The sequence below is a fragment of the Neopelma chrysocephalum genome, unplaced genomic scaffold (assembly GCF_003984885.1).
Source record: "Neopelma chrysocephalum unplaced genomic scaffold, ASM398488v2 Primary Assembly neopelma1_22, whole genome shotgun sequence".
Taxonomy (NCBI): Eukaryota; Metazoa; Chordata; class Aves; order Passeriformes; family Pipridae; genus Neopelma; species Neopelma chrysocephalum.
Window position 1 is genome coordinate 1,114,766 of NW_020897689.1, and position 23,129 is coordinate 1,137,894.

The window sequence follows — 23,129 nt, forward strand, 5'->3', positions numbered from 1 at the left end:
ATCTCTCTCTCTCTCTCTCTTCTTTTTTTTAATACTAAGTACCACAGACTTAAATCAAGGTTATGATCCCCTTGCAGCGGATGGTACCTTAAATAGCAGGCAGGAAAACTCAACACAAAGTACAAGATATGAATGCAATAAACCTCTTGTTTTGCCACCTTTGGAGGCTGATTGGGTCTTTTCCTGCAGGTATTGCATGAAGAGGAAATAAGAGTGGTTTAATTTTTTGCCTTTAGTTTTTCTGAGCTTTCAAGCAATATTTTCTGCTGCTGCCTCTGTCCTCCTAACGGAACTGGCACTGTGCCCATAAGTCTGAAAGCCTTTAAGGGATGAGAGAAGTGTACACAAGAATATTTGTCATTTCCAGAATCATCTAAGCCAAGTGATACCCACAATTTTCCCATTTTTGGTATCAGATCTGAAGTCTTCTATCAAGTTGATTAAACCAATATAAATAACTGTTTTGCAAAATCTGCACACACACACACACACACATATCATTTTATGCTTTAGAAGTGTGAAATTCTGCCGACAAAAATCAATTTTATTGTCCATATTATCCTGTACTTTAGTGACAAACAGAAAAGCTGGGGAAATCCACTCAGCTGCCGGTCAGATGGGAGGATTCAGTGAGCTCCGTTGGTGTCTGCAGATTCTTGTGATAGAAACTGCATCTGTGAAACAGTGTGCGGGGTTTGGGATTCCCTACTCTCCGTGTAATTGAAACAGCCCGTCATTTCCACCTTTGTTATCTGTCTGCAATATTAAGTGTCATCTTTTAAATGCGGTTAAGTTTATGTAGGCTACTGCATGTAAACAGTACTGCATGCATACGTATAGTGGTGTAAAAAATTATTAAAAAAACCTGATGATTCAACCTTTTTCTTCAAAATACTACTTTTTGACCAAGTTAGCAAGTAATAACTGAGGTACAAAAATGAATATATTTGGTAAAAATTAGTATTCAAAGAATAGTATGTGTACTTTTGTTATATTTCAAGCTCAGATATGTTGTTTGATTTCTAGCAGCATCTCTGAAAATATTCAAACCTATCTCTAATATACCAAATTGAGTTATTTTATTTAGACAATTGAATTCAGTCACACAGGCAAGAGTAATCATGGCAGTGAACTTAGTTTTATGTGTTTGGGTTGATTTTTTTTTAAATTTTCTCCTCGATTACTTTGAAAAAAGTTAATCAGTTTTTAAATCATATTTTAAAAGAGGAGCTTTTCATCTGCTGAGGATATGTATGCTAAATTTCAGGTCAAAGTGAATTTTCTTTCTGTATTGTGTGATCTTACGTCTTTGAAGTCTGTGTGGAAGGGATCTTGCTGATTTCAGAGCCCTTAGGCCCAGGCCCAGAGGTTAAACCCTCTTAAAAAAAAAAAAAAAAGAGGAGAAGGGGAAAGAGCTGTCCAAATGTGATTGAAACGTATGGGTGAATTATGAGCTTCAGCTCTAGTGAGGTTGTTTGGCAGCACATGTATTTAGGGCTTAACGTAAAGTTAAAGGTTCTATTTTTCAAACTCTTGGAGCTATAGTTGCCAACATGGGCTCAGATATAGGAAAGCATAGCTCTGAACATAGAGAAACACCCCTCTCTTTTTCTGTGGACAGCTTATTTGATCACTGGAATGACATCTTGGCTTTTATCTGCACTTGTCAGTAGCCATTCTGTTTGCACAGAGCAGAAGTGCCCAACCCGCACTGTTGCCCTCTTTCTTCTTCCTTTTCATGAGTATAATGACAAAGGATAAATCATGTCACTCCCTCAGTTCATCTTGCAAAGCCTCCCTTAGAAGTGTGGAAACTGTCATATAGAGTTGACTCGAAACACTGTAAAATAAAAATAAAGTGAACTAAAATTAGCTTGGCTAAGATTAGAAATTCAAGTTATAAACATTGATCTGGTCTATGTGACATTCATGAGCTGTGGCCATGGCATCCGTTTTGTTTTGAGGAAAGAAAAACCTTACATGATTTTTTTGTCTGAGCAATAAGTAAAGGGAAAAGGTATTTTTCTAAGCCTTGTTCTCAACAAGCAAGCATTGCTTATGATGCTCTTTCTTTTTCCCTCTGCATCCTCTCCTCCTGCAGAATCTCATCGGGAATTCCTTCACAGGCCTGCGTCTGGATATGTGCCAGAGGAGATCTGGAAGAAAGCTGGTAAGAACTGTTTAAAAACACCAGCTTAGTCTTCTGGCAGCTGTGTACAGTTGTTAATGTACTGATGTGAGGAATGGGGAGGTGGGGGAAGGACTTACTAGTAACAGGAAGAAATTGTGTTTAATAATCTTAAACTGGAACTGATCGGGACATTAAATAATTTTATAATACAAGCATCTGCTGCTATAGTTAGGGGAATATCAGTACTCCCAATAAGAACCCCTATTTTCAGGGTTTCTAATGGTTTCTGGCTGAAACTTGATATGTTAAAGTTTCAGTCTGTTAGCAATTTAAAAAAAAGTGTGGGGGGTTGTGTTTTTATTTAAGCTTCAAGGTTCTTACCTAGTTAAGGTAAGAATTCCCAAAGGAGGTGAAAAAAACTAAGTACACCTGTTAGAGAAAAAACTTAAAGTATACATTGTAACTATTTTTAATTTTAAAAAGATTATGTACCCGTCAACCCCCAGTGAAACCTGTGCTCATAAACCTGCAAAGTTTTCAATTAAGCAAGCAAGTTAGCATCTCTGCAGCTGCTCTGGGTGTTTGCAGTGGCATTGACAGCATCTGCCCATTCCTGGAAAGCACCCTGTGCCTAAGTTGTCGCTGTGCAAAGTTTTCTTCAACACTTTGAAACTCTGCCTAAGCACAGGAGTTTCCTAGCGGGGATCCCACTGTGGTGCTGGAGCTAAACCTTTGCTCCTTTGACACTGACGTCAGAGCTTCCTTGTTTTCGGAGGGGCCTGAAGGCAGCTCTTGAACTCCAGCGAGGTAGTTGAGCTTCTGTATGTACACTCATACACACCCCCCTCCTTTTGAACACCTGTATAACCATGAAGTCTACAGCACCTGTCTGAGCAGCAGTTAATGACTAAATGGTAAATATGCAGCAGTTTTGATGCTTTCTGATCAAATCTCCTGTAAATTTTTGCTGCTTTCCATTGTATTTTAAACAAGATACAGAGCATACATGTAAAATGTTATGCTGGCATACTGTTGCATCAGACAAAAGGTTGTGTTTTGTGTGTCATACGGGTTTATCATGTGAAGTCTACATCTTTTAATATGTTAATGTTTTTAGAATTATTGCATTTTCTGTGAAAAATAGCAATGTACATATTTTTCTTTTTATCCAAGGAAAGTGTAGCCTTTGTAACTCAGTGCCTGAAAGTATTTTTATAGTTTGTTTTTCCATATTTAACATCTTAAATAAAAAATATAAAAGAAATATACAGTCCTAGAAAAATCTCAGTAAGAGGAACATTGTTGAGTTGAATTTCAAAACCTTCATTCCTCTTGCAACATCTAGGATTTCACGTCACTTGGCATATCAGGTCATTTATGTCTCATAGGTGCAATGCAAAAAAAGAAAAAAGTTTCTTCATAGTTAGCACAAGTTCATTGAAGCTTTTGACTTGAGTTATAAAATTGGATGTGCATTCACATTACATGTACCCACAAATGGTAGTGCACAGGAGCTGTGACGTCATCCTGTGAACTTCTATGTCATCAGTTCCTTTGAAATAAAGCTTTTCCTTTTGTCCTATTTCCAGTTTCCTGTTTTCAGGCTGATGTGGGCTTAAATCAACTGAGCATGCCTGTGAATTGGAGAAAAAAAGTATGACTCTTTGCAGGATGCATACTTGTATCTGCTTCCAAGTGTAATCAAACATCAGAAAGCATATTGCTTTCATAAATCATGGGCCTGCATTTTCAGGAGGGTGCATTGAAGTTGGAGGTCTCCACAATTTCATGATCACTTCAAGGCAGTAAAGGTGCAATTCAGCTCTGTAAGAATAGGTCTCTAATGCCATTTGAGATGCTCCATAGTTTCCTGGCTGGGCTGCAACTGCCAGTTAAGAAGGCTACAAGTCTCTCAGAGGTAATTTCTGCTGGCTCAATGTAGATCTCTTGGTATGTCAAATATCTGTAAAGACAAGCGTACAGACAGCTGAATCAAGTATGAAAGTCTGTTTGGGATGCTGAATTCATTGCATGGAAAGAATGTGGCATAAAAACAGTTAAGCAATCTCAAAAGCATGTGGAAAAGGGATTCACTTTAAACTTCTGGAGATCGATAGACTCCAGTGTAATTATTTAAATATACTAAGTTAGACACGTGCTTTTGTGATTGTTGAAGTTAAGAACATATTTTGCAGTACCTTGTGAGTTAAAGTCATGTGAGCCCAATTCAGTTTCATACGTCAGTAGAAAGCAGTCATCAGTGCCCTGATTCACCTCATTGAATTACGGATATAGAGATGAAGAGTCCAAGACAAGTTCTTGGTGCTCCTCAGTAGTTACGAGGGAGGCAGGCAGGCAGGTAATGAGGATTGGTCAGATCATAAGTTGGATGGCTTGCTCTCTGGAAATACCTATTTGTCTTTATTAAATACAGAGAGGGTCCTAGGCCTCTCTGGGAGAGAGAGTGGGCTGCTGCCATAGTTTCTTCTGTGACATGCAGAAACTGTCTTCCTGTCACTTAGCCAGGCCCATTGTCCATGGCAGTCCAGTTGTAAGCTCTGGAGCTACAAAAGAGGTGTGAAATGATCATACTTTTGTTGTACAAAGACAGTAAGGGTCCTGCACATTGTACAGACTAGTCCTGAGAAAGAGATGGTGCATTTTGGGATAGGATGCTGAGACAACTCTTGTCACCAAGTGCCGATGGCCGCCTTTGCCAGGGTCACCCTGAGAGTGAGATGGTGCAAAATGTTGTGATGGCGCAGGACTGCATATCTGCCCACCACCTTTCTTTTCTCATCCTGTGGAGCAAGTGTGCCCATGATGTGAGGGAGGTGACCAAGAGCTGGCTGGTGAATCATCATGTTGGGTGAAGAATGAGCTGAGTACCTCTCCTGAGTCTGCAGCAAGGACCTCAGACGGTGCTGAGTAACGCCTATTCCACACAAGCTGTTTCCTTCCTGGAGCTTCTCTCATGAGTTATCGCTACTCAAAGATTTCAGCTGCATTCCTAAAATGATGAGTGAGTTTGTGCCAAGAATGCTTAGTGTTGTTGGGAAGGCCAAGGATGCAGGTACATGCATCTTAGATACTTGGTTTTTAAAAACTTCCAGATTTATGTTTTCTGATCTTGGAATCTCGTCGCTCTTCCTTTCTCTGGAAGTGCAGAGAAAAGAAGAGTGCCAGAATCATTCTTATCTTCATTGCTCAGCATTGTCAAGGCAAATAAAATCTCCTTCACTGTCACCCATAACTTTTCCTGCACAGATATGACACTCTTCATTGTTGTCTTAAACTATGTAGCCTGAATTCTATGTCTATAAAATATCAGTAGGTAGTGGAAACATGTAGTTTGAGAAGCTGTGAAGAAAATCAGCGATACAAAATTTTGTCTAGTTTATTTGAGTGTTCATGAGTTCACAGTATATTGAAATAATGATGGTACATTGTCACCAAAACCTCCAACGTATTTTAATTATTTGTTTTCACACTTAGTATAGCACAACACGAATTCTGTCATCAAAGTTAATGGAAATACTAAAATCTAATCCATAGTTTAAGCCAATTAAAAAGTATCAGGCATATGGCCTCTTAAGCATTTTCAGCATCTTCACGCTCTCAGAAGCTTTGCAAAAAAACTTCCACAATACAGAAGATAGAATTTAATTTTCAGTTTCTGTATTTGGACTGAAAAGTAGCTTAGCTAGGATGAAAAACTAAAATTAGAAGTCCCTGTGAAAATGTTGGAATATTTTGCTTCTGTCTAATATAAGAAACTGTCATTTCTAACCACTGCAAACACCTAAACATAAAACTGAATTTATCTGATGTAATGAAAGTGCATCATGCCATACAAAGATAATTTCTATCTGTAGCAAATACCAGAAAGAATACAGATTTTCTTACAGAAATCCACTTTGTTAGTAACTGCAGTTCATAGACACGAAATGCCTGTATTTAAGTTGCCTCATTTTTATGAAAATGGTAATAAAATTGCATCTGTATGTTTGCCTGTGTATATTTCTTTTTTCGTGATCAGTGAATGGTTGCAGTTGGTAATAAATATTCAAGCACCTTGCAAATGTCCTACCAATTCCCTTTGCTGATCAGTGTGTGCCTCTGGGACTAGAATAGGAATGCATAATTTAAATATAAATTGCCTGATTTGCATATACAATTAGACTAGCTGTAGCTTTGATCGTAAGCAAAAATTATTGTCCTGTATTGCCACTTAGATAGAATTTTAATTCACCTTGAATATTCAAAGTAAATTAAGCCTTGGCTATATGGCTGAAGGGTATGATTTTTTCCTCTCCTGAGGCTTTCCCCTAAACAACATTTATGGTAGGGTAATATAAGGGCATATTTTCAGCCTCATAAAAATAAAGGCATAAGTTTTATCTCTAAATCCTTCCCCACCCCCTTGATAACTTCAGTTGAAACATCTCTTGCAGACATGCACACACGTAACACGCACACATACCCTCAATGGAACTCTTCTTTCATTTTAATTAGTTCCGTTTCAGTTCGGTACATGGCTTAAAGTTAAGGCTTTTTTGTAATTTGCTTAATAACTGAAAATGGATACTTCACGTAGTTCTTATTTTTTAGCAGCAAGTGCAGAGCTATCAGACACAACTCAAGAGAGTGACAGAGTATCTGTAGGTAAGGGCTAGGTCTGCGTCCATGTGCGTGTACACAAATACATGGGCTAAATACATGGACTAAAATTCAAACCCGTAACACCAATGTAATACTTAGATTTTAATTTACAGTAAAACATTTTAAATAAAAATCTATGTTTTTAATTAAACAGAACATTTAATTAAGGTGGTTTCTAAGTGCATGAAACAATTAAGAGCAAACACTTGAATGAAACATGTCATAATTAGTTTTAATAGAGTGTTAATTGGTACTAGGTTTGCCAAGTTAATAATTACTGCTTATTAAATTTTCAATTAATCATTGTCATTTTGCTTTGAATAAAGATGAAAATTAGATAAACTAATTCAGGGGGAGGATGGTTTCCTTGTTAATTAGAGCAGCTAATTAAAAAAAAAAAAAGAAATTACTTGTTTTAGTTGTCAATTAAAAGACTGTTCATTAGTAAAATTTTTGCACCCTTCTTGCATCAAAACCCAGATAACCGATTTGAGACAATCCGTATTTTCTGGAATAAAAGATATGACACTAGTATATACCAAAGAAAGGGTTCAAACTGTAGTTGTTTTACAAGAAACATAAAGGTTTCAGTTTAATGAAGCGGTGTGCCCCTGCTCAGTGTTAACTGTGTGCCGAAGCCTTGCTGGCCAGGGTGTGCTCCAGAGCTCAGTGGAGCCAGGAAGTTGAGTCTTCAAGTATAAATATGGATTTGAAGGAGAGATCAAGAGGTCAAATGAATGTTCATAAACAAATTTTAATTTTCTCTCATAAAACTATATGTCCGGGAAAAGATATTAGACCAGTGATTTAAAATTTTTATGTAAACTCTTGGGGTTTTTTTAACTTCATGTATTTGTTTTTTAACATATTGGGGGAAAAAATTGTTAAAGACTGTAAATCCTGTCTTAATTTCCAGAGCTTAAAGATAATTTTTTAAAAAGTCTGTAATATCATGTTAAAACAATAATTATTGTCAAACCTCTTTATCTGTGCTGCAAAACCAGTTTTCCAGTGTTCAAATAGATTGCAATTATATTGTGCCAGAGATCTGAAATGACTGTACCTAAAGAAATACTGACTGTGAATCAAAATAGCAAGAATCATCACAAGTTAGAGACTTTGATGATGGGGAAGTAGAGAAGCACCTCAGTGGTCTTGAAGATTCTCGAGGAACCAGATTCCTCTGTGTCCCTCTATTCAGAATGAAGACTGTCATAATTGAGAATAATCTCAACATAGTAATAGTGATGCATTTCCCATGTCAGTCCCACATAGCCCTGTGCCAAACATCCTGTGCTGATGAGGATTTCTTCCCTCCTTTGCAGAGGAAGCTGTCAATGAAGTCAAGCGCCAGGCGATGGCTGAGTTGCAGAAGGCAGTGTCGGAGGCAGAGCGGAAAGCTCACGACATGATCACTTCAGAGAGAGCCAAGATGGAGCGCACTGTTGCCGAAGCCAAGCGCCAGGCTGCAGAGGATGCACTAGCTGTTATCAATCAGCAGGAGGATTCAAGTGAGGTAAGGACCTTGCTGGGCAAGCATCACCTGTGGCTGCAAAGCATACGTGTATCTGAGCTGGCTTCATTCTGGCATAGGCTGTTTGTGTGACACAGGACATCAGTGCCCACCATTAACTCTTCGCACAGTTGCTTTGGACGTGTATTCCAGGCGTACACTGAGTTCCAAATTTTCTTGGCTGTGTAGTAATCTAAGCGCAAAATAGCTAGTGCACTTGAGCTGTGTTCTCACCTTTTAACTGCTGTTCAGGGTTACATATAAAGTGCACATTGCTGTTCTAACTTGGCTTTTCAGTAGCTTCATTTTAAAGCTCTTTAAACTGCCACACTGGATAAATAAGATTGCTCAGTGGAAAACATTTGACGAATCTAATTTAGACCAAGAAATTATACATGTAAGAGATTGTAGAACAAGGTGGCTAAAAGCTTGTCTGGGGAAAGTGTTGGATGTAGAAGCAATTAGCAAAAGATGATGGTTCCTGTAGGACAGAATGTGAAAGTAAATTTGGAAGTGTTTCCTTATTTTAAATGTGTTGCTTTGGCTGCAGGGAGTATTTCAGAGTTAAGGAGTGGGCAGCATATGGAAGGAGGAAAAACAGACTGAAAGAACCAAGAGTAAAACGAGAATAAATATGATAAGCCTTGATATACTTTCCAACCTGAGAGTGGAAAACCTTGAATTGTTGTGGTACAGGACATCTGACACCATGACTAGCTGGAAGCTGGGAGTGAAAGAGCAGTGTGTGTTTGACCAGTGCTGCATCAGTCTAGATAGCAATTAAATTTTATGCCTCTTATAGAAAAACAGAGTCCTAAGTTAAAACTGCTCTTAAAAACAGACATGACAAAGAAATTATGTCAGTTAAAATTTTTGTATATCATCTCCATTCTCAAGACCACTGAAGTGAAAGAGCGTTACCTTCATGAAGTATTTATTGTTCTTATGTGAACATCTTGACTGTAGTAAACCCACTTTTTAATGTAAATTTTAAACAGCAGGGAGTTGGGAAAAAGAGTAGATAGCAGTACCTGTTGTGTGGGACATATATTTGTGTACACTCATGTATAAACACTTTCTGTGGACTGGATGGGCAGTGTTATAGAAGAGTCGCTTCAGTTGAAAGATGCAGATGAGCTGGCTGCAGCACGCTGAGAACACTGGCAGAAATCACATGAAGATAAGTCAGTGGCATGCTGCAGTATGCATCTGTAATTTGAGGGAGCATAAGATTTTAATTCATACCAGGCCTCTCTGGAGATGAAAGACCATTGTGGGATCACTGAATGCCCAGAGTTTCTCCTTAATGTGTAGCAGATGAATAACAAGGAGACAAAAGGAATTGATTTTCAGCATCTGAAAGTTTCTCAGGAAGAAAGGGACCGGGGGAAGTGTATGTACCCTTTAAGCACTAACTGTTCCACTGTAGATTAAAATAGACATAAATTCAATTTATTGGCCTTTTGTATCTAAGATACTCAAGGACATTTTTGCTGCACTGTTCTTAGAAAGGGCATTTTTCTGACATAGCATCATTAAGGAGCTGTCATTTTGTGTGTGTATATATACAAGAGACGCCTATTGTTAAAACCAAAATTCCAAAGATAAATGCCTTTGGAGGAAACAGCAAATTAAATCTGTTTAGTGAACTGATACAGTGTAAGCAGGACAGAGGAAGTACTTATGTGCCAATACACACAGCCCATTTTTCCACAAGCAAATGTGTATTCAAAGGAATGCATAGAGAGTTTGTGTGCTGTAATTAAGTCCTGAGCAGTCAAAGCTCTGGAAAAAGCAGTATAACAACAGACATCTTTACTTCTTCTCCGGCAGAATTGATTACGAGATTTTTCACTTCTTGGGAATGGGACTTCAGGCAAACAATCCTTTTAATTGCGCTCTAATTAAATGTGTCTCATAAGGTTATAGGTGTTCTCAGGGCTGTGTGTCCTCAGGGAGGTCACAAGCCTCCTGGACCTAGAAATAAAGTCTGGTGTCCTGGTCCTGCAGCTTTCACCCCTGTGTGGTACATGAGTGTCCACACAGGGTGGTTGTTTTGAGGTGGAAAGTGCAAGTTTTAGTAAGCCATGAGAGAGAACTCAGGTTTGCTAAGTTCGTGTTTACAGGTGCTTAATTAACTGTGAAGGGAGATGACGGCAGTACTTGTTTGAGAGTTAGATATGTCTGTATATAAGTAATTCCTCTTTAATTTCTAATTATGACAAACTCCGGAGTGTTAGGGGTGATGCTTCTCACAATTACCTGTCTTTTTTTTCCCATGGGTGACTCCTGTAAGAATGGACTGGCCTTTTCCTTCATCTTTGAGGACAAGATATTATTTTACCAGCATTTGAAAGGTGTTTCTTTCGTGATGAGACCTTGTGTTTTTTGAGTTTGAGGAGTAAAACTCCCCATTTGCTTTGGTGTTCATTCTCTCACGCATCTGTCTGTGGATGTCCCTCCTCTTTTGTCTAGGTTATAAGTCTCCATAAACCTCTCTCTGTTTACAGCTTTCAGCAGAACGCTTCCAGCAACACAGATGCCTGTGTACTTAAGGCGCTGGAGTAAAATTTCTAGGGCTAAAATATTTCCAGTTTCAAATATGAGACTGTTGAAATGCAGCTTCTACAGTCTTACAGGTCTAGAGGGGGAAGGCCAAGCATCCCTCCTCATTTCTTATCCTTGGTGGGACATTACACCAAGGCCTGCAAGACAGCGCAGTGTAGGCTGCTGTATAACCTCCACGTAGTTCCTGACAGAGAATATTTCTCCCATAGGTGTCATTTGTTCCTTTGGCTGCTGAAACCATGAATGGAGATGAGAATTTGGCACTGGGTTTCTAATGTATCAATATAATTTTCATCTGATATGGCCACTCCCTGTCTATTGGCAAGGTTTCTCCCTTACAGCTCTTCATTTGTTATTCAGTAAAATGCAGCCTGGACCTAGCTGAGGCTTCTTGAAGCTATTCTGGTGTGAGAACTTTGTGGCATGATTTTTATTGCAGTCTGCTCCAGAGCTCAAAGTGATAACTAGTACCAAGGATTAACTAGCACTCAGGATTTTTGTAATTTTTGTAATTTTTGTAATTTTTGTAATTTTAAGATAATATCCTTATTTTTATTATATCCTTATTATCTTATTTTAAGATAATATCCTAATATTTTAAAGATAATATCTTTAAGATAATATCTCCTCATCCAAAACCTTTTAGAGGTCTCACAAAGATAAGTAGATTGGGCTTTTGATATTCTTTGTTGATGTTGTTGTTTTTATGTGGGTTTTGTGGGTTTGTGTGGGTTTTTTTGGTGTTCTGTTTTGCTTTGGTTTTAACCCAGAAAAAGTAGCATCCCTGAGTGCAAGATTGTCTACAAGAAAAAAGTGAAGTTGGGCATGTTAAAGCTGACCAGACCAAAATTATGGGAGCACAGGACAGTAAGAAGGCTAATAGGAGAGGTGTGATATTTGGAAGTATCTTGACTTTTAAGAAGTGGTCTACAATATTTTGAGAATTATCACATTACATAGTATAGTTTTCTAACTATAGAATTTCTAACCCTGACCTGATCTCTTGTTGAATTATTGCTCTTTACTTATGTTTGAATTGTTCAGCACAATTTAATTGGCAGTGCCCTTGATTCAGTGTCTGTGCTTTTACTTTCTAAAGATCTCCGTAGTTTCTTCACATAAGGCCTTGCAAATGACCAGGATGTGTTTGTGATTTTCTGTTATTGAAATTAGTTAAGGACCAGCTAACAGAGCACACTGCTGTTGGAAGGAAAAACGACCAGAAGTCCTACCTGTCAGCATGGCTGCTCCTGAACCACAATTATTTCTTTACCAGTTCCTTACAGTTGCTTTACAAAAGATGACCCATTCATCAGTAGTTGACTTGGCTAAGTACAGAAACATGTGTGAGCAGCCTACTCTTTAATGACTGCAGTGCTTGCTTTGGCTGCAATGTACTGTTGTGCAAATCAGTTTTAATAGTAAGGGTGAACAGCTTAGCAAAGAGACTGGCTGCCCAGATTGTAAGAGGGGGTGGGATCCTCAAAACATCTGTCTTTCTGCTGTGGTATAAAATGCCACTGAAAAATCTGACACTCAGTGTTCTTCCTCACTTTTGAGTAGAATGGGGGCTGGGGACAGGGAAGGAGCACAAATGTTTCAGTTCTCTCTACTTAAAGCAGATGCTGACATCTGCTCAGATAAAATGGGTATGTAATGGTCCAACACTGCTTTTAGGAGATGTGTAATGTTAGGGCTTGCTTATATTGCAGCAGTTCATTTTGTATGTGAATATCACACTTACCTGACGTTTTGAAGACAGCTGGTTTCAATCTCTGATGACCAATCCACTGAGACCAGGACTGTGCCAGCAAAGCTGACTGAGCATCAGATGGTGTGATTCAGGCAAGCCTAGTTTTTAGGCTGGTATTAAATTTAATACCTGTGTCAGCTAATGTTTAATTTTTTTGGCTGAGCGTCTCTTGGAAAGTAGCACATCATCCCCTGCAGTGGTGGGTGGTACAGAGGCGCCAGAGCGATGTGCTCTGCACAGGATCAGTCCAGATGTGATGTGAACATTGTCACTGCCCCAGACTGCTAAGCTAAGCCTGGTTAGCCAGCTCGCACGTCTGCTCTGTATGCTGCTCTGTACTTCTGTTTTCAGGATTTAGCTACTCTTCGCTGACTTAAATGAACATTGATGTATTTCACACAGTAAACAGTGGCTTGGGCAAGCCTGGAGTGTTCAGTGATAGGTGTAACTTTACTAGAAACATCTAAAGGTTCAAATGTCATTTTGACACAGCGTGGGAATTTCTGAAGTACCAATATGTTTCCCTTTCTAATGAGTCTTGGATAAAATTCTCATAAACAACTTTGCTAGGTTTTTTACTGCTATTCAGCAGCTCATACAGTCCTTGTTTACGCCACTGTGGTTTCATTGATTTCTAGATGTTCTTTTTCTTGTGGTTAGCAGTGGTAGAGTTTTGAATGCCATGGGCATTGCAGAAATGGGAAAAATCTGTGTTCTTCCTACCCAGCCATGCTTCCTTTCATGGTAAACTGAGGAAATCCAGAATTTCTTTAAGATGATAGAGCAAGGGGTTTTTTTTTGTCTTAATTAAGCAACCTCTGTCCTAAGTCTCAGTTGGAGGTGTCAGAGGAAAGCAAATACTCAATTGTGGTTGACTATTTCAGAGATAAAAGCAACAGGATGGGCAAAATTATTGACAAGTGTGTGTTCTGGCACTGGAGACCACAGAAATGGAAACCATTTGTTTTTAAAAATTTTCATGATGGCAAACAGAAGTTTCTGAGTTCTGTTGTTTGAAGATGGAAGCTTAAATGCATGAGAATTAAGAATTTGACCTAAGATAAGGCTCTGACCTAAGACTGATGTTCCTTGTCAGTTGAAAGAGGAGGATGAAATATGATCGGTGGCATAAATTCGTAGTGAGATTCCCATCTGGTGTAATTTAGCCCAATTTCATCGAATTAATCCATTTTCAAGGTAGAGAAGTTAAATTGAATTGTGTAGTCTGAGAATCTGGCCTTTTGTATAACCCCACTGATTCACAGGCAAATCAGTGTAGAGTTGAGCTGCAATCCAGTCCTCCTTGTAGTTTTAGCTACATCTGGAACTCTGTAGTGTAGAGCACGAGCTGGAAGTGCAGTGTAGTAGGTCACTACCTAAAGATGGAGATATAGACCAGCAGAGGCTTTGAGAGATCAGCTACTCCCTTTCTCTACCCATGATCAACTCCAGCTGAATCATTCCTGTAAGATCGATACCTGCTTTATCTGTACTTTAATGATGGAGATTCTTCAGCACCTCTAGGCAATTTTTGCCTGTCCTTAACAGATGTTTGATCCCATTCCTTCTGCTTATCTATGTACACATAGATTTAGACATTCACTCCAGTGATGTTTGGGTGCTACTGTCCCCTCTCAGGCTACCATCTCACCTTAGGTTTAACAGTCTGAGTTCATTCAATCTCTTCTCATAGCCTGTGTTTGTCTGACTTCTGATTATTCTGACTTCCATTCTCCAGGTTCTTTCCAAGTCTTACTAGTCTTACTTGATTTGCGGTATTTGAAGTGCATCATCCCAACCTGGACAGTGCTCTAGGCTAGATCTTGCCAGTACTAGGAGATAGAGAGTCTTAAATAATGTGTAAAGCAGTCCACAGTTGTGATCATATGCCCTTGTATGAAGATTGCCACCTTGTATGAAGATTGACATTGTGGTCACCTGTTGTCCAAGATGCTGTCTACACAGTTCAGCAAGGATGCTCCATTTTGCTGGTTCCTGCTACAGCATCCCAGGAGGGAAAATACCTTGAGTATGTTCAGTCCCATAGTGAGCTCGAGCTCTGTCTGTTATAGCTGGATCAATTTGAAATACGTGAGCAGCAGAGGCATGTGAAGCACAGCCCAGGCTAATAGCTGGCATCTTGAGCCTGGATTTTCTTTGGTAGAATTTGAGGCTATCAGCCAGCAGTGTGAACAGAAAGCATCTGTTTCCAAAGGTTGCAGTGCCCAAGCCTGATCTTGACTTCTGTTTTTCACTACTCACACACAGGAAGGAGCAACGAATGGCCACAATGGTGAGGGCTGTGTAGGACAGAGAGTTCCACATGTCAAATCCAGCTGCTATCACAGTGCAAGCTCCCCATGACATGTGTGTTTCTTCACACTAATTTGCACTGTAGTAATTTTTAAATGCAATAAGTTGTTAAATAAGTGTGAGCTGTAAAATTTATTTTGAAATTCTTGTATTTTATGTGCTTTTATTCCCACAATTACGCTAAAGCTGTAATGACCTGTTAAATTAGAAATAATATGTCCAATGGACAAAATCACATACCAAACAATGTAGGACACATTAAGGAATCATGTAAGGAGACAGCTTAGTGCTTTGCCACTTCATTAAAATCTTGCACCTTTGTATCACTTTTCACGTTCTAGACAGGCTGATAGTTAATTGATGTCTATTTTAATAAGAATGTTGAACCCATACTGTTAAAATTAAATTACTATTTTCTGACATCAGGTCTTGGGGTAAGATACTGAAATACTGTGTGGTGACTCTGGTCACATGTGGAGACAGTTCTGTGTGTGCAGATGGGCTTTCCTCAAAAATGGAAGCAAAATGAAGGTTCCTCAGAAGCTGACCTGTATTAACTAAACAGATGCTTGAACAAGTCAAGTTTGACATCCTCATAATAATTCCCACACAATTAAACCATGCACTTCGATGTTGCTAACAGATTGCATAAGGGAGTAATTCCTGCACCTGGGCAGTTACTGGCTGATTTCAGCATAAAGTCTGCATGGGGAGGTTTTGTGCATGTGAATTTGTTTTCAAGTGAGGGGATAAAGGGAAATACGCACCAAAGCCAGGACTGGCAATTCAGTTGGAAACGAATAGCTAGGAGGTCAGCAAGCATGGCAGTAGGTGGAAACTCTGTGCAGGCACTATTGGAACAGAATTACACTGTGTTTCCTGATCACAGTACAAGCATCAAGCTGTCAAAATGAAACTTTCATTAGTGTGATGCAACTGTAAAGAAATACTAGAATAGCAAAAGAAGGAGAATCCAGGTATATCACACTTTGTTATCTTTCTGGTAGCAGGATGAGTCATTGTATCTCTTTGAAATGCTAATACAAACGTGTCAGGTCATTTTGGTGTATGTGTAAATATGTCTGTGTGTATGTGTTTGTGTACAGTGGTCTAAATTACTTATAGTTATTTTTCATTGTGGAGATAAAAGGTGTTCAAGAATAGTACAGCTATCCGTTTCTAAAGGTGGATTTACCTCTCCAGCACTGGACAGAGTACGAGCAAAAAGAACCCAAAACAATGAACGCTGAATCAAAACCAGGTGATGCCAGACAAGGAGTCTGAATTCCTGACATTCAACTACCAGAAACATCTGTTTCTGTGTGTTGGTAATTCCACCTTTTTTTAAAGTGTTTTTAAAGATGGGAACAATTTTATGAATTTAAAAAAAAAAAAGTCCCCAACACATGTATCTGTAATTACCTGGTTTAGTCTGTGTGTTTAATCAGTATGAATTGAGAATGCCATGTACCTTTGATTTCAATCTCAAAGAACAATTGAGCACTGGGCTGTTACTCTTCCCCCATCTGCCAGTACGTGCCTATGCAAAAAAACAACCAACCAACCATCCAAAACAACAAAAAATAGCAAAAAGGGGGAAAATGGAACTAACATAGGGATATTTTCTAAAGAAACCACTTGATTCCAATTAAATGTCTAATTTCCTTAAAATACTGTTTTGGATTTAGGTCTTTGTTTGATTCTGAAATTGGGAATTAGTTTTTAAAGTAGTTGAGGAATATCACTTAAGGATTGGCTGTGTTCCAGCATCCAACTGGCAGAGCTATAGAGTGTGTTAAAGTGAATAAGCACACATATTCTTCAGTGGCTTCCCTATCCTGCCAAAGATTTAGGCTCTAGCTTAACTGTTCACTGCCAGAAGTGCCACTGAGTCAAATGGCATTACTCAGACAATTGAAAATGAAGTTTTCCTAGGGTAGTAAGTTTTACCTGTGTGTTAAGTCTTTTTTCCCCTTTCTTGTCTTGCATTAGTCCCTCTCCACTTTTGGAAGAACGGGGTTTTGATGTATGCGTGTTTCATTACTTGTTTTAGTAAATCTGTGAGAGGAGCTAGCTGAAGTTTTACTGAAATTTTCTATTAGTGAGTATGCTGCTGCTGATGGCCGGATGTGAGGGCATACTTGGAGTTTGCATCATTAGTACTGGCAAATAGCTGCTTCTATTCTTGCCCAGTTTCTGAGGGCCAGAGTCCCCCAGGTGACCAGAGCTGCTGTAGAACAGGTTCAGACACCCAAGGTGTAGCACCTACTGATGCCTTAGCTGTTCTTAGGCAGAGGGTTGACTAGCAGTTCCCTGGCAGCTGTTTTTAGTGTAAAATTTAGGACACTAGCTGATTTCTCCCCTCTCTCTCCCTCCTCTTTTGCTTCTAGAGTTGCTGGAACTGTGGCCGGAAAGCTAGTGAAACCTGCAGTGGTTGCAACACAGCAAGATACTGCGGCTCATTTTGCCAGCATAAGGACTGGGAGAAGCACCATCACATCTGTGGACAGACCCTCCAAGCCCAGCAGCAAGGAGAGACACCAGCAGTGAGCTCCTCCGTGACACCCAGCAGCGGGGCCGGGAGCCCCATTGACACTCCACCAGCAGCTACTCCTCGGTCCACCACCCCAGGAACCCCATCCACCATAGAGGCGACTCCTCGTTAAAACTGAACTCGAAACTCCGGAACAAAAACACAGCAGAAAATGAAACCAATTCCTCATCCTCAGATGCGCAAAGATTTTAACTGAACTGTCATATTTCAATACTTCAATAAGAACTTACTGTATCTTGAGGTGGTAGAAAATACGTAAGGCCAGTAACGGGTCATAATGACTTATTGTGGATAACAAAGATATCTTTTCTTTAGAAAACTGAAAAGAGAGCAGAGAATATACACAAAATGATAGATTTGACCTCCTCCCTGTTATTTTCCAGTAGCTGGGATTTTAAACTAGATGACCTCATTAACAGATGCTTTACCAAACAGCAAACCAAGAGATTGCTAATGCTGTTGAAAGCAAAATGCTAATATTAAAGTCACAATGTTCTTTATAACAATAATGGAAATTAAATAAAAAAAGAGAGAGAGAAAAAAAAATAACCCTCAAGGGCATGAGCATTGGATACAGCAGTAGACATTTTAACAAGAAGATGAATGGCGTCCGTGGGTTACTGACTGAACTTTGAAGACCCGCATCAAAACACGCAGATGTGCAGCAGATTGGAAGGAGACACAGATGTTCATTTTTTTCCTGTTTCTAAAAGAAATAAAATAATATCCAGGTCAACAGAATGAAAAATGAAAGATGATTTGCAGTGGGATGTAGGACTACAGCAGCAAAGAAAAAAAATGCCATAATACAAAAGGCTTTTTTTTTTTCCTTTTAAATACAGAAATAAGGGACACAGCCTGCAGTTAATTAGCATCCTGGCGGCTTTGACATCAGCCAGCTGCTCCAACTAAACCTTTCAACATTTCTTCACTTTTTTTGCAAGGTTCCACAGAGTATGACAATCGGGTCTATTCCAGCTCATTCATTTTTGTATTGAAAATTAATAATAATAGTTAATAACACGGTGGCTCCAGCCCCTTTCCAAATTCTTTCCACCCATCCTGTTTGGATTTTTAATTAAGAAAAAAAAAAGAAAAAAAAAAAGAAAGAAAACCCCCCTTAGTAGTTCTCTTGGTGTTAAAACACTTATGTCCTGTGAGGTTTCCCAATGGTGTTTTTCTTGTAAATGTGTTGGACAAATGTGAAGATGCATTGTAGTTTAACCATGCTCACATTTAGTCTTCTTTATTCCTAGTTGGTGAGAAACCTGTAACTTTCTATGCTGCTTTTATATCTGTATGTATTAGTGATATTTCTCTAGTAGCTTAAAAAAAAAAAGAAAAAAGAAAAAAATTAAAAAACACCCTTTTTTTGTTTGTCCTGAAGAAAAACAAATGCTATCTATTGGAGCTGCTATTTCACTCTGTAATAGAATTTTTTTTTCTGAAAACTAGCATGCTTCACGGAATGCTAACATATTGGTGTTTTTGTAAGAGGGATGTACATAAATGTATTTTGCACTGTCACAATGACTCCCTAGGCATGCTTTTTTTTGGGCAAACTCTTTTTAAATATGCTAGAGCCATTTCACCAAGTTTATCTGTAGCATAGAGTAGTGGTGGATTTTTTTTTTCAAAAATTCACTAATAGGGATGTTTTTATAAAAAAATAAAATAAAATAAACAAGATATCATACTTTAAAAAAGGACAGTGCATGCATATCACTGTAAGGTCGTTAAGTCTTTCTGATTTTACAAAAAAAAAATAATTAGAGCTCCTAATGCTGAGGTGTAGATTGACAGCTTTAACACTGCTGAATGCCAGGTTATATACAGTATTATTACAAAAAGGGAAGTCAGCCAAAGACTGATCTGATGGACCAAATCTGAATTTTGAAAAGCACCAGTACTATTTTCCAAATGATCAGCAGGTTAAACATGTTCAGCAAGGTATAGTGTGAATCCATTAACCCTTCATTGTCCAGGGTCCAGACCAGAACTACTTGTTAGTTGTGAATACTATAGCCCAGGAAACGGTTGTGTGCTTTATTGCTAAATAAGAAAAAGGCAGGCTGTTTATATTTGATTTCCTTTCTTTCTTTTCCAAGGCTTGAGACAAAACACCCATGCACAGCATGTTAATTGCTATTTGAAACATTTAATTTTGGAGATCAATTGGATGTATATAACACCTAATATTTTGCAATCTGAAATGCTTTTAAGAATGGATAAGCACTATCCAGATTTTCTAAAGCGCAACATTATGGAATTTGCTTTAGTTTTTAAATTGGTGACAAGTCTGGGACTTGGACCCTGGTGTCCTGTCACTGACCACCAGGGCTAGAAAGCTGCACCAGCCTTGCATCATCAAAATTTGAAACTGTCATTTTTCTCATTTGCCGTTGTGAATTGATGCTAACATTTATCCAACACATCAGCTAAAGCCCAGTTCCAAAGGCTGATTAGCCTGCACATCTACCTGATATGGCAATAAAGGACATGACTGATCTCCAGATGGGTTATATCTTACCATGGTGCTCCCAGACTCATTTGACCTCACTCTGGTTTCTAGTCTGCTTGTGACACTGGACAGTCCTTTCTTACAGAGCTATTATATGTTCTAGGTTATGAAGGGTTAAATAATCCCAAAAATGAGGTATGTCATACCCATATGTCTTTATTTCTAGAAGCTGTGATGTATGTGAAACAGCACTGTTACTCTTAACACTAGTGTGTAAAATAAGGATTAGTACAATATGTCTCATTACTTAAATTCAGGGCACCCGGAGTGAAAATAAATAAAAAAGAAAAAAAAAAGAAAAAAAAAAGAAACAACTCCCCCAACTCTGAGCTCTATCTCCTTCTCCTCTTCCTCCTCTCCTCCTGTTTTGCTACAGTCTCCTCAGTGGCAAAAAGTTTCACTCTACCTCTGACAGCATGTATATTGCACCAGTAGCTAACAAAAACTGGTCTAGTCAAACCAAATGGGCACAAAAGAACCAGGATACCAAAAGTAAAGCTCATACAGCTGCAAACCATATCACTTCTTGGTAACAATGCAGACCTCATAAACCTAAAGAAGAGAAAGAAAAAAAAAACTTTTGTTACTTTCCTTTTTTGCTTGTCACTTATATACAGGCTATGTGAGAGTATAATTTGTAGGTATAACATTAAAAACAAAGTTAACTTCATTGGACTATAACTGAATGGCGGTCATTAATAGGAATAGGGCGTCCTCTATCTCTCCTCTCTCTGTCTCTTTTACTCTCCTCTTTATCTCTTTCTCTGTCATGAGACTGTGTGTGACAGGGGCCGCCTGTCTCTTTTTTTTTAATTTTTTTTATTTTTTTTTATTTTGTGTAGGTGCATGTCTTGGGGATTTAAAAAAATTACAAGGCTGGTTTACTTATGCAAAGCATGCCTATGTCTGGAATACGTTTAGGGGAAGAAAGTGACTCCATGTTGTCCGAATTCCTCAAGGAACAGAAACTAAAAAAAAATAAAAAATAATTAAAAAAAAAATTAAAGATTGGAGACTGTTGAAATGCAGATTTGAAGTACTTTCTTATTTTTATTTTTTTTTTGGGGTTCCGCGACATTATTGTGAAAAAAAAAAAAAGAAAAGTTGTTGTGCAATACTGAATTTCAGACATGTACCACAAGTTAATGGTAGACTAACACTGAGGGGGGGTGGGGTCTAGGCATTGTGCTTTTGTCAGCATACTCTTGAGCTTTTAAGTCTACTATGTCTGAACTGTGGTTTCTTGTTTATCCTTTTTTTCTTTAGTTGGACTGTAATGTATGGTCTGTCAACCTGTGAATCTTTTAAAGTATGATTCAGGTATTGTTGTATTCTTTACTGTGTAATAAAAATGTTAAAAATCTGTATTCCTACCTTCTCTGTGGAACTTCGTTACCAATGTTCCCTCTGTGAATGGTACTTTGTGAGTCACTAGCCCCAACACAGGAAAATGTCACTTGAAATGCTGACATAGATCACAGGGTCATGTAATCTCACTTTTTCCAGCTTCTGGATGAGACAGGAAAGCCTTGGTGTCAGATTCTTGAGGGTATCTCTTCTAAGTTTCAGTTTATGTCCATGCCCAGCAAGCTCAAATCTGTTTCTTGTTTGTGGCTGGGGGAGACCTCGTAAGAAAACCTCCTAAGTGCTTATGCTTAAGGACTTGGATCAGAGATGTACTTTGCCTTCAAAGTCAAACTAATGCCTAGATTAATTGCTGTCATAAACCATATATGTTTTTAATGTTTTCTCTGCACTTGAGGTTTTGCATAGAGATCTCTTTCTATTTTAAACTTAATGGAAATACTCATTAAGAAAGGGAAGCACCTTTCTAGAGGTGTAGACCAAGCAGTAACTTCTACAGCCTTTGTCCAGTGCATTTCCCAAGGGTACTCTCTGGTACATGCAGGGCTTAATTAACTATGCTGTCTCCAGAAGTAAATCCATCCATAGTGTGATTGTTACAGAAATTAAGACTGCCCCAGCAGGAGGAGAACCGTCATCAACATGATTTCCATGTATGTCCATTGTTTGGTCCTAGCTCTGTACCATGGTCTGCTCCCAGGAACTTCCCACAAGTACTCAGACATTGCCAATTGCATTCAAACATTGCTATTTTGCCAGTGTAAACAATCCTCCCTGGACTCCTGGAATTCTCTTGCTTCTTGTTGTAGACATATAGTATTTTTTAAGATATCAAATAATGGCCATGACCTCAGATATAAATTGTGAATTGATATTAAATCCCAATTTGATTTAAATTGATATTTGACATTGGGATTGGAATTAACATCACTCCCCACCCCCTGCACCCTTCCAGAAGAGGAGAGGAAGTGAGAACTTTGCAAAGCCTATTTTATGGATTAACTCTTTTTAGAAGGATTTTATTTCATTTTGGGTTTTCAGTAAAATTGTAGATACATTCCTAATAGAATGTCCCAAAGGCTCTGACATGGAGCATCTGCTCTTCACCTTCTTAAGCAGAGGAGGTATTTTTTGTTAATTTTGCAAGTTGGTGTAAGATAAAGAGGAAGGGCAGAGGCATAAATAAATGCAACGTGAAGACATATGCAAAGAGTTTTTGTTTTTTTTTCATGTCAGAATTCCAGCCCTGAACTAAGCAGTCTTTTAAGGTTCTCACAAGCCTTCTAGTAATTTGATTAATTTCTCTTGTCGTCTGTACAATCTGTACTCTTTGAAAGCATTTTGGTGTTTAGAGTTTCTGTAAAAGTTGTTCTCGAGCAAGCCCAGTGTTTGTGAATGACCGCCTGGAAATTGGGAGCTCTCCTGTGCCTCAGCAGGGGCCATGGCCTTGGCTCTGGAAGGGGCCATTCCCAAATGAGACCTGATTTTTGACCCTTCCAGTTACACAGCCATTAAATGGCATTTAGAGTGAAAGGGGAATTTGAGCTCAGAGTTGCCAGTTTCAAACCACAGGCTTCAGAGAGTGGAAAATAATTGTCAGCCTCCACCGTGCATTGGGAAATGCTAACTATGAAGTCTGAGAGTTTCTGCCCTCGAATTGACTTTTTGTGTGTGTGTTGAACTGCACTGCCTGATTTTGTGAGCTGAGGTGCAGGTAAGAGGTAGGCTGTTTACCATTTTGACTCTTTT

General features: G+C 38.7%; 1 protein-coding gene across 6 annotated transcripts in view; it reads left to right on the plus strand.

Moving 5' to 3' along the window:
* The window catches only part of RUNX1T1 (RUNX1 translocation partner 1), a 112,612-nt gene extending 91,230 nt beyond the window's left edge, over nucleotides 1–21,382 (plus strand). For all 6 annotated transcript variants that reach the window (XM_027679077.1, XM_027679331.1, XM_027679156.1 and 3 more), the window contains 3 exons: nucleotides 2,102–2,170; nucleotides 8,119–8,309; nucleotides 17,331–21,382. In XM_027679077.1, coding sequence (XP_027534878.1) covers nucleotides 2,102–2,170; nucleotides 8,119–8,309; nucleotides 17,331–17,606 — 536 coding nt within the window. In that variant the 3' untranslated portion in view covers nucleotides 17,607–21,382. The remainder of the gene's footprint in view (nucleotides 1–2,101; nucleotides 2,171–8,118; nucleotides 8,310–17,330) is intronic.
* The last annotated feature ends 1,747 nt before the right edge of the window (nucleotides 21,383–23,129 follow it).